General features: G+C 47.9%; 1 protein-coding gene across 2 annotated transcripts in view; it reads right to left on the bottom strand.

Annotated features, from left to right (window-relative positions):
• Positions 1-12,470, bottom strand: part of LOC119976002 (pre-mRNA-splicing factor ATP-dependent RNA helicase DHX16-like) — a 57,937-nt gene that overhangs the window by 15,497 nt on the left and 29,970 nt on the right. For both annotated transcript variants that reach the window (XM_038816026.1, XM_038816025.1), the window contains exons 13-16: positions 11,548-11,700; positions 7,880-8,020; positions 2,843-3,005; positions 914-1,032 (exon numbers count right to left, since the gene is read on the bottom strand). In XM_038816026.1, coding sequence (XP_038671954.1) covers positions 914-1,032; positions 2,843-3,005; positions 7,880-8,020; positions 11,548-11,700 — 576 coding nt within the window. The remainder of the gene's footprint in view (positions 1-913; positions 1,033-2,842; positions 3,006-7,879; positions 8,021-11,547; positions 11,701-12,470) is intronic.

Here is a 12,470-nt window from a genome sequence, read left to right as displayed (position 1 = left end):
GAAATGTTTTTTAAAATGTACTTAAGGACGGCATGGTGGCACAGTGGTTAGCATTAGTGCCAACGACGCTGAGAACCTGGGTTTGATCCTGACCCAGGCTCACTGTGGAGTTTGCACATTCTCCCCGTGTCTGCATGGGTCTCGCCCCCACAACCCAAAGATGTGCAGAGTAAGTGGATTAGCCACACTAAATTGCCCCTTAATTGGTAAAAAAATAATTGGGTACTCTAAATTTATAATATATATATATATATATAAATATATATATTTATATAAATCTATTTAGAGTACCCAATTCTTTTCTTCCCCCAATTGAGGGGCATTTAAGAGTGGCCAACTCACCTACTCTGCACATCTTTTGGGTTGTGGGGGTGAGACCCATGCAGACACAGGGAGAATGCGCACACTCCTCACAGACAGTGACCTGGGGCCTAGGTCCTTGGCGCCGTGAGGCAGCAGTGCTAAGCACTCCGCCGCTGTGCTGCCCCCCCACAGCTGGTGAAATTTAAACTTAATTGATAAAATCTGGATTATAAAGCTACTCTCAGTAATGGTGACCACGAAGCTATCATCGAGTCTTGTACAAACCCACCTGGTTCACTAATGTCCCCTTTAGGGAAGGAAATCTGCCATCCTTACCCGGTCTGGCCTACTAGTGACTCCAGATCGGGTACCTTCTGTCCCCTGAAATGTTCAGCTCAAGGGCAATTAGGGTCGGGCAACATCCCATGAAAGGACAAAGAAAAAAAACCTCTTGATTGCAATGTGGTGAAGAACGAATGGGAATGGAAGGGGTTTTATAGCTTGGGAGGAGCGAGTGGTGTGAGAGTGAAGAGGAGGAGGTTCAGGAAAGTCAGGCAGGAAAGGTTCAATTAAAGAAGGTAATCCTGCCCGTCCCAGCCATGTGCCTTACCTTGGTGAGCTCTCCGAGGTGGTTGAGAGCTCCCAGTGCGTACAGCTGCTCCAAGGCCAGCACAAGGGTCTCGTGAGGAGGGGGGTCCATGAAATCAAAGTGGATCAAGTCATTGATTCCTGAAATGAGGAGAGAGGGTGGGCGTTAAACGGGCTGTCTGCTGTTGGCACCATGAGATGGGCAATAAACAGAAAGGCGCCGAACAGCCAACAGCACATTGCGATGGGAATCCAGGCAGGAAGAGGTGGATCGGTTCCTGGGTGAGACCAACACGGACAGGCTGCTCATTCACTAAACTCATGTGCACTGGGGTCCGGTATCCAGTAATTCAAAACACAAAAATATCCAGTCATTTAAAACACAAGCTTTCTGTCCAGCCTCTGAGCTGACTCCATTTACCTGACGAGTAAGTAAAGTCGCCATAGCACCTGACTATAGGTTGTTTTGCTCTTTGAGGGGGGGGAGAGCTGACTGGTGGTGATTTAACCTGAGGGTCAACACACACCAGGCGAGGGGCAAGGTTGAGAAAGCGGGGCATTCATGAATAACGTCAGCCAGTATGGGAATTGAACGCACGCTGTTGGCCTCGCTCGGCATCACATACCAGCTGTCCAGATAACTGAGCTAAACTGACTATTGGGCCAGTCAGACACATTTTGTGGGGAGCGAGTGGGGGTTCACTTGGTCGGCTGGGTATGGAGCACTGAACATAAAGAAACCAGAGCTTGAAAACCCAAAAAATAACCAGGTTGAGCCATGCCAGAGACAATTTCCCCAAAGGTGCTGTTAAGGGGTCCCACCCTCACCCCACTTCCCCAAATATCCTCGCCCTGCCTGAAGGTGGCTCACTGGGTCATACACTGGCCTCCGAATCAGAATATTGAGAGTTCAAATCCCACCTCTGGGCTAACTGGGAAGCACTGGGTGAGTGCCACACTGTTTGATGGCCTTATATGAGATGTAAAATTGAGGTACCCCCAGGGCAGCACGGTGGTGTAGTGGGTTAGCCCTGCGGCCTCACGGCGCCAAGGTCCCAGGTTCGATCCCGGCCCCGGGTCACTGTCCGTGTGGAGTTTGCTCATTCTCCCCGTGTGTGTGTGTGTTTCACCTTGCAACCCAAAGATGTGCAGGCTAGGTGGATTGGCCACGCTAAATTGCCCCTTAATTGGAAAAACTGAATTGGGTACTCTCCATTTGTCCTCACGACAGATGGCTCCTGGGGTCCGAATTTGAAGAGGAGCAGGGAGACTTTGCATCCTTGCTCTGATCCAATGTTTCCTTTTATATAAATTTAGAGCATCCAATTTTTTTCCCAATTAAGGGGCAATTTTGCATGGCCATTTCCACCTACCCTACACATCTTTGGGTTGTGGGGGTGAGACCCGCGGAGACACGGAGAATGTGCAAACTCCACGCGGACAGTGACCCGGGGCCGGGATCGAACTTGGGACATTGGCACCGTGAGGCAGCAGTGCTAACCACTGTGCCACCAGGCCGCCCCAACCCAATGTTTACCCGCCAACCAATATCACTAACACCACAGTGTGAAAACGGCCGAAGAGAGCTACAGATGCCCAAGGTTCTCGACTTGCACAGCGTCAGGATAAATGCAAGAATGCCAAATTTCAGACAATCGCAACAATTTGTACTGCTGGGGAAGTAGTACTGTTGATTGTTTGGAAAGTCGACTCTGATTGGCCAAGGTGTTGCCATGGAGAAAGCATCAGTGGAAAACCATAGGCTCCCCCGAGCTTCCAGATAATTAAAAAATAAGAGTTGACCGCTAGATCTTGCAGCGCACAAATTAGGATGCTGGAGTTCACAACAGCAGCTACACATCAACAAGGACCTCAACCATTGTAAAGCCCTTCCAGACATCTTGAGGTTATGAAAGATGCGTTTCCAAAAACAAGCCCTTCACCTCCTTACCCAAACTCTTCAGCAGCAGCACCACGTTGCCCAGGTTCGTCCGCTGGATTTCTGGGATGGATGTTTCCTCCATCTCGTGCTTGAAGGCCCAGGCCGTGTAGAGACGGAAGCACTTCCCCGCTGCCACGCGGCCGGCCCTGCCAGCTCGCTGGTTAGCCGAGGCCTGATGACAAAAGGAAGCGGGGCAGGGAGGGTTATAGCATCAACGGATCAGCAGCAACACTCCCCCAATCCATCCGGATTGGGGAACATCAAAATTCATCTCCGCACATTCTCCCAACACCTCACAAGGCCCACGTCCCTCACGGTTTATATCTACTTCCTAAACATCAATTTATCTTGCTTCTACCAGATTCAATGTCTGCTATGGTTCAGTGATTAGCTCCCTTGCCTTGTTCCCCCCCCCCCCACCCCCCCCCCCCCCCCACCCCCCCCCCCACTCCCCCCCCCACCCCCCCCCCCCCCCCCCCCCCCCCCACCGCCCCACCCACACACCCACACCTCCCTCACACCCCAAGTCATGTTTCAAGCAGTGCCCGTCACATCCTCAGGTCACCCCAAAGCACATCAGACAATGAAGCACTTTTTTTGAAATGTGTAATGTGGGAAGAGCAGCAATCAATGTGTGCAAGTCAAGCTCACACAAACAGCAACACATTAACAATCAAATGCTCTATTTTTAGTGATGTTGATGAAGAAATAAATATTAGCCAGGAGGAGGGAAGGGGGTTTGGTGGGAGCAGAGAGAATAATCCAGGCTGATCCTCCAGCACAGTACACAGCTACATTTACGGCTGAGCATCTCTGGTGAGGGAGCACATACAGTCCACTGGCTCCGTCGAGGTGGGGGGACATCATGTTTTGATTTAATATTGTTACAACACCCTGGACTAGGGCGCCATCAATTTCAGATCTCCTTGACCAGAGTCGCATGCAATTGAATTAACCAATAATTCTTAGAAAAAGTAAGACAGCACGGTGACACGGTGGGTTAGCACTGCTGCCTCATGGCGCCGAGGTCCCAGGTCCAACTCCGGCTCTGGGTCACTGTCCGTGTGGAGTTTGCACATTCTCCCCGTGCTTACGTGGGTTTCGCCCCCACAACCCAAAGATGTGCAGGGTAGGTGGATTGGCCATGCTAAATTGCCCCTTAATTGGAAAAAAATAACTGGGTACTCTATTTTATAAAAAAAGTCTATGAAAAAGTCTTTAGTCCTTGGCTGCCCGATAATTAGAGTCACCAGGTTTGTAAATTTAAATACAATTACTTTCTATTTATATTAAGAGCTACAAGGAAACATGCAGCAAAAAGAACTGGTTAAATAGTCAAATTTCTAATCCCCCACCCTCTATATACCCACACACACACACACACACACACACAATAAACACAGAATGGAGGGGAGGCGTGAAAATAATAAATAAAAGGTTATCTTTAAGCAGACCTTCCTTCAAAGTAAGCTTTCAGATCCAGGTCTCTGTTTGCAGCCTGTAATGGTTTCACTGTAAATTCATTCAGGTCTCTGCAGTTTCAGAAATACAGCACACCACAGCCTTTCTGGAGAGAGCGAGACAGAACAAGCAGGTCCTTCCCGAGTGTCCAGGATTCAAACTCTGCTTCCATAGTTCTCTGAAAATCATCCCACTCAGACAGGATCCAATCACCACCCATTACCGGGCAGAATATGGTCTTTTGGCCAATTCGTTGGCCCCCAGCCAACCAATCGAACCAAATCCCACCCCATCTCTCGGGTGCAGAGGTCGGAGTTCTGTTGTCCAAAATTAGCAGCACCATATACTATGTTGCAACTTGCTGAATTCCACCTGGTCTCTGCTGCTTGATTTAAAGATACATGTCTATTAAGCATCCATGGATCAAAAATGATAATGGAAAAATAAAGAAAAGGGAAATAAGGGAATCATCAGGAAGAACCCTTACATACCTCCTGCCCTAAAAGGCTAAAATTGCTGAAGGGCTAATAGCACTGCCCCAACTCCTATGTCATTGGCACCTGTGGCCATTTTTAATGGTCTGAAAAGTCCGGGGCGGCCAGCACCATTTGCCCACTAACACTGGATTTGTATTCATGGCCTTCAATCTACGTGTCATTCTGTGGACCACAGTGTTTCTGCTCGTTTCCACAAAATATCCAACATGCACTATGTTTTAGTCTCTAACTGAGCCAGTCTCCGTGGTTTTAGTCGAGATGGATGTTTTTTAATGGTTCAGTTTCTTATGTCTACATCATGATTATTTAATGGTGTATCCCTGCAGTTCCGTCTAGTTCCTTTCCGTGTCATTATTAGGTCTTCTCTCTGTTCTTCTCCTGCTGATAGGTTTGCATCTTTAGTTTTAGAACTACATCTGGTAGCTTCAAAAAACGCCTTTTCACTCTCCTTCAAAATCCAAGACAATGGAGAGGTTTCTCCGTCCCACCAGATTTCTGGTGCAGCACGCCATCGGGATTCTCCATTTCACCGGCTAGTCAATGGGGTTTCCAATTGTGGGGCAGCCCCACGCTGTCGGGAAATTCCCTGTCTGCCGGGAAAACAGAAAATCCCCATGGGGGAGAATTCAGCCCAATGTGCTTCGCTTTGTCGGGTTCCTGACTGCCTAAATTAGGGGATTCCCTGAAGGAGTTTCTGCTGTACTTCTGTCTTTCTCATAAAGCAGCCAGTCTTTCCTGATTGTCCAATGAATGTTTATCCACATTTCAAGGATTTTCCGTAGCCAAACTACCAGCAGTATTGTCAATGCTGAGGGAAATATTTGGTTCATTTTTAATCAATAAACACTTCAATCCCCCCAGCTTTACATTCCCTTTTTTCCTTCACATGGTCACTTTCAGCGACAAATAAAGCTGAGGGTTCAACCTTCGCAGTGTTGGTTGGCTTTATTTGTACCATTCTTTACAGATTTTACCTCTTTCTCAGAGTCTTTGCAATCATAATGTTTACCTTTACTTAAGGGGCTGGTTTAGCTCACAAGGCTAAATCGCTGGCTTTTAAAGCAGACCAAGCAGGCCAGCAGCACGGTTCGATTCCCGTACCAGCCTCCCCGGATAGGCGCCGGAATGTGGCGACTAGGGGCATTTCACAGTAACTTCATTGAAGCCTACTCGTGACAATAAGCGATTTTCATTTTTCACTTAGTAATATGGACTGACACAATTTGTGCTGTCCAGATTACAATTTTCCTCCCCTACTTTCAGAATCAAAGGATAACACTTGTTGGTTCCATGAACTTCCTGTTTTCGTTGACAGATGTGGTTGCGGAGACGCTGTATGGTTCTTCATCCGCCTTCCTCTTCATTTTCAAAAGGAATTGATCGCCAATTATTTCATCTGCTTTGCTATTTGCTTCTTTTACCTTGAACAGTCACTGTGGGCCTTTAAACGTATGTGGGTTAATCAGCCGTTTGCTTGGTGTCGCTTCACAGTCATTGCTGTCCTCATCCTGAATATGTATTTTTTTCCTTCAAAACAGGCATGCTCTGGGAAATATTTCCACCTGCAGTGAATGGCAATGGGTTTACGGAAAGAGGCTGTCACAAATTGCTTTTAGAAAAGTCCAATTCACTTTCCTCTTCTGATTTGCTGTTTTCTTTCCTACATTTGGAAGAATTACTTGCCATTTGTTCAGGGTCAGTTTGTGACAGGTCTATTCGATAGCAGCTGTTTTAATTTCTCCAAAATCAGATTCAGAAGTTTCGTTTGAATCTTCATCACTGTTATTACTATTAAGGCAGCAGGCTTGTAATGCAGAACAAGACCAGCAGCGCGGGTTCCATTCCCATACCGGCCTCCCCGAACAGGCGTTGGAATGTGGCGACTAGGGGCTTTTCACAGCAACTTCATTGAAGTTCATTGTGACAATAAGTGATTATTATTAGATTCAGATTCCTTCTTGGGATCACCTTCAGTCTCAAGTTCTCAAAATCTGGTTCTCTGCTAGATTTTATCTTTGACAAACTTGTGTGTGGAATCATTCTCTGAGATTCACTACCATTATCATTTGATATGTGATTACTTTCTTTGAGTCAATGCCCAATGAGTTTTCCTGATTCCCACCTGCCCTGCCACTGGTATCTAATGCATTATCCGTAGTACTTCCATCCGACTCTCTGTAACATGGGTGAAGCTGTAACCTTCACTCCTGCCAAATCATTCCCAAAAGTAAGGCTACTCCGTCCACTGGGAATTTCTTAATCACTTCAACAACTCCTGGACCTGACACTAAACCACACATCAATTGTACTTTATACAATTGAACTGGGATATAATCTCCACGTATCCCATTCACTAATACCTTAGCTTTCATTGAACTCTCTGGCAGGAAAACCAAATCCTTCTCCAGTAAGAGATGTTTGAGCCGCACTTGTGTCCCTTAAGATGGTTATGGGTTTGGATACACAAATTGAGGAAAATGGGGTGATCTTCCCCTTCGACAAAAACCCTGCATATCTCTCATCAACCTCATTCATCATCCCTGCTCTCGCAATAGTGTTTACCTCAGGTCTCCCAAGTCCAGGTAGAGACAGTCTGTAGGATTCTCTACTTTTGTTCCCTTTTCAAAATCCTCCTCATGAACTCCAAGAAGTCCCATGTGCCTTCCTTGCAACTTCCAACATGCTGAATGAACGTGCCCCACCTTACTCCAAAGTACAAAGCTGATCAGCTGTTAAGCTGAAGGCCCAGCTGCTCTCTCAGGTGGATGAAAAATATCCTGCAACACTATTTTGAAGGGGAGCAGAGGGGTGGGTCACCTCTGGTGTCCTGGGTCAATATTTATTCCTCATTACAGTTAGCAGGAACTTGCTGTGTGCAAATTAGGCTGCTTCAGGACTAAAACAAAAAAAGTGCTTTTTCAGCTATGACACGCTTTGGGACATTGCGAAGTTGTAAAAGACGCTGTGTAAATGCAACTCCTGTTTCCTCAGGTGCTTTTCAGAATTGCATTCCCTCCCCTATTCCCACTCCTCCAGTGTCTCTAAACCAGTACCTTCCACCAGATGAAGGGGTCACCTTGGTACTTACCTTGGAGCAGGGTGTGACAATAAGTGACTCCATGCCTGTGCGTGCATTGTAACTCTTCTGCTTGCAGAAGCCTGGGTCAATCACGTAGATGATCCCGTCGATTGTTAGGGACGTCTCCGCGATGTTGGTGGCGACGACAACCTGAACAGTCGGGGTCGGGTGGGATTGAGAGAAACACCAGGAGGAGAAGAGAGAATTTGTGTTAATAGAACAAAGTCAAGTTCAATAACGGCATGGAAGTGAGTGGTGCGGAGACACAGACATCAGTCTGCGAGGGCAGCCTCAGTTGGGTCTTGGAAGTCACAGACACCATGCACGTGCTCTTGCCTATTCTTAGTTCCGAGGATGAAAGCCTTTGAACATGAGCAACCTATTGACAAGGGAAATTGCCACCCGCCGCTTCCAGGGTAGCTGTTTACAAAATCCTCTTTTTATGAAATTTTTTTTTTATTGAACTTTTAACTTTTTATATCCAAACATTTACACAGCAAAACAAACTAACACATGTTATCACCTGCTTAAAAAAGCAACCCACGCAACCACACGCCCCCACAACTAATAGCGACCAATTTCTTATTGTGCAATATGAACGGACACCCTCTACGATAGTACCCATTAGACGGCCCCTCACAGTGAACTTGACCGAATCAACATACAGAAAGTCCATCAAGTCATCTAGCCAGGCTGAGGCACTAGGTGGTGTCGCCTGCCTCCAACTCAGCATAACCTGCCACCGGGCAAACAACGAGGTGAATGTCAGGGCATCCGCCCCAGCACCCATCCTTAACCTAGTCTGGTAGGACACCCTGAATATAGCTACAAATGAACTGGGCTCAATCTCAACATTCGGGATTGCCGATTTGGTGCAGGAAAAAGACTCAAATATCCACCAATTTGGGACAGGACCAGAACATGTGTGGTTCGCAGGCCCTCTCGAACACTACTCACACAATCCTCAACCCCTGCAAACAATCGACTTATCCTGGTCTTGGTGGGATGCACCATAAACACCACATTGAGCTGAATCAAACTCAGCCTTGCACCGATAACGTAGCATTCACCCTGCGGAGGGACTCACTCCATGATGAGTCTCAGCTCCTCCTCCCACCTGGCCTTCACTCTCCTCCACCGAAACCTGCGCTTACCCCCAAGATCCGTTCATATATCCCAGAAGCTGCCCTCTTCTGACTCCGTACAGGAAAGCATTCTCCCCAATAAATTGAATGACGGCAGTCCTGGGGATGTTGGAAATGTTCGCCAAACAAAGTCCAGTACCCAAAAGTATCTGCTAGCCCCCCCCCCCCCCACGCCTCCCCTACCCCTCAAAGTCCTGCTTTCTCCTTCAACTCCTCCAAACCGCCCCTCCAGGAACCAAACATTCACCCTCTCCAGCCCCTTATCTTTCCACCCTTCTCAACTTATCAAAGGCCCTTGAAGCGATACCCAATGGCTCAATCGCAAAAGCAAACAAAAGAGGAAACATAGGACACCTCTGCCTCCTCGCCCTATGCAGCCTAAACAACCCCGAACTTGTGGTGTTAGTGCGCACACGAGCAGATGGAGCTCCATATAACAGCTGTACCCACGACACAAACCCCACGACACAAACCGAGGACCCAACCCAAACTTCTCCACCGTGAAAAGGTGAACCCCATCAAACACTTTTTCTGCATCTCGACACATTATGATTTTCAGCTCCGGCCCCACTGACAGTTTAAGAACTACGTTGAGTAATCACCTCATGTTGGATGGCAGTTTTTTTTTCTTTTTTTAAAAAATAAGTTTAGATTACCCAATTATTTTTTCCAATTAAGGGGCAATTTAGCGTGGCCAATCCACCTACTCTGCACATTTTTGGGTTGTGGGGGCAAAACCCACGCAGACACGGGGAGAATGTGCAAACTCCACACGGACAGTGAACCAGAGCCGGGATCGAACCTGGGACCTCAGCGCCGTGAGGCGGTTGTGCTAACCACTAGGCCACCGTGCTGCCCTGGATGGCAGTTTTTGATCTTCACAAAGCCTCTCACTACCTCTGGGAGACAGGGTTCCAACCCCAACGCTAAGACCTTAGCCAAGACAGCACGGTGGCACAGTGAGTTAGCCCTCGTGGTGACGAGGTCCCAGGTTCCATTCCGGTTCTGGGTCACGGTCCGTGTGGAGCTTGCGCATTCTCCCGTATTTGCGTAGGTTTCGTCCCCACAACCTTAGGGGCAGCACGGTATCATTGTGGATAGCACAATGGCTTCACAGCTCCAGGGTCCCAGGTTCGATTCCAGCTTGGGTCACTGTCTGTGCGGAGTCTGCACATCCTCCCAGTGTGTGCGTGGGTTTCCTCCGGGTGCTCCGGTTTCCTCCCACAGTACAAAGATGTGCAGGTTAGGTGGATTGGCCATGACAAATTGCCCTTAGTGTCCAAAATTGCCCTTAGTGTTGGGTGGGGTTACTGGGTTATGGAGATAGGGTGGAGGTCTTAACCTTGGGTAGGGTGCTCTTTCCAGGAGCCGGTGCAGACTCAATGGGCCGAATGGCCTCCTTCTGCACTGTAAATTCTATGTAAACCCAAAAATGTGTAGGATAGGTGGATTGGCCACGCTAAATTGCCCCTTAATTGGAAAAAATGAATTGGGTGCTCTAAATTTATATTTTAAAAACCTTACCAAAATCTTCGCATTCACATTGAGTAACAAAATCGAGTGGAAGAGCGATGTCCTTATCACTCTTCAAAAGGAAGATGGACACCTGCCCCAATGTCTCCAGAAGAGAGCCCCGTGCCAGTGAATCGTTAAACACCAAGTGAGCCAACTGATCTACAAACTTCGTATAAAATTGTATCGGGAACCCGTCTGACTGCAGTGCCTTCTCTATTTGCATCTTCCTAAAGCCACGTAAACTTCCTCTAACCGTAGCGGTGCCTCCAACTCCTCCCTTAATTTTCCCCCACCTGGGGAACTCCAAATCCTCCAAGAATCCCACCATCCCCTGCTCGTCCACAGATGGCTCCGAATTATAATGCCCCTCATAGAAGTTCCAAAACATTCCGTTCACCTTCTCTCGGTTGGAGACCAACCAACCCACCCCTGCACCGGCTCCCGGACCTGCACAATCTCCCCAGCCGCCTCCTGTTGCTGGAGCTGATGAGCAAAAAGACGGCTAGCCTTCTCCCCATGTTCATACACCACCCCCTTTCAGCGCTGCCGCTGGCACACCGCCTGACCCGTGGACAACAGATCAAATTGCATTTGCAGCTTCTTCCTCCATGCCCATAACTCTGGCATTGGGTAACACGCATACTCCAGATCTACACCCAGAATCCTGACGACCAGCATCTGATGCTCCTTCCTGGCCTCCCGATCTACGAATGCTTCAAAGAATTCCACGGATTCACTTACTGAGATTATGCTATCTGGTCCGAGAGTCTCCCACAAAGGGAAACACTGTGAAGCCGAGTGCTTTGTTCCATGTTTTAATATCTCTGAAATTCTATCTAAACATTGCCTCTAATGTTTGTTATTTATACAGTTATGCCCCAGAAGGATATTTATCGTGCTATTAGTGAAACAGACACATTACAGAGAATTCCTCGCATTCTGCACTTTAGCAAAAGGTAGTTTCCTTAAAGAATGCTACTTAAAAATGGCTTTGTTGGAGGTAGGATTGCTGCTCACCTTCCTGGCTCCTGACGGAGTCGGCTCAAAGATTTTGGCCTGCATGTCCGAGGGAAGGTTGGCATAAATGGGTAGAACCAGCAGCTCGGCAATTTTAGAGCCCAGTCTACGGCAGCGCTCCTGTAACATCTCACATGTAGTCTCAATCTCCTCCTGCACAGGAAGCAAAGCGGTCAGCACAACTACACACTGGGATTAATACAAGCAAAAGAGGCTAGGAACCCTATGGTGAGTAGCACACCTGCTGACTCCCTAAAGCCTGTCCACCACCTCTACAAAGCACAAACCAGGAGTGCAATGGAATACTCTCCACTTGCCTGGATGAGTGCAGCTCCGACAACACTCAAGAAGCTTGACACCATCCAGGGCAAAGCAGCCCCCTTGATTGGCACCCCTTCCACAAACATTTACTCCCTCCAGCACTGACGCTCAGTGGCAGCCGTGTGTACCATCTACAAGATGCTTTGTAGGAACTCACTAAGGCTCCTTCGACAGCACCTTCCAAACCACTACCATTTAGAAGGACAAGGGCAACAGGTACATGGGGACACCACCACCCGGAAGGTCCCCTCCAAGTCACTCACCAACCTGACTCGGAAAATATATGTTCGTTCCTTCACTGTGGCTGGGTTAAAATCCTGCACCACAGGGAGTACAGCAGTTTAAGGCAACAGCTCACCACCACCTTCTCAAGGGAAATAAAAGCAGGGCCTAGTCCGCGACGCGAACATGCTGTGACCGAACAGATTGAAATAAAGCAAATGCCAGATACTCAATGGGCCACAACAGAGCTCTGGGACCAGAATTTACACAGCGCAATATTGGGTCTCAAGAAGCACCAGGTCCAACTCACCACTGTGAATATTGGGAATTGATATGAACAAATACAGTCAGCCCGGGGTTTTCAGGGAGAATTACTGACG

Source organism: Scyliorhinus canicula, chromosome 13 (genome assembly GCF_902713615.1).
Source record: "Scyliorhinus canicula chromosome 13, sScyCan1.1, whole genome shotgun sequence".
Lineage (NCBI taxonomy): Eukaryota > Metazoa > Chordata > Chondrichthyes > Carcharhiniformes > Scyliorhinidae > Scyliorhinus > Scyliorhinus canicula.
The sequence above is the reverse complement of the archived record's forward strand: the minus strand, read 5'-3'. Positions and strand labels throughout refer to the sequence as shown.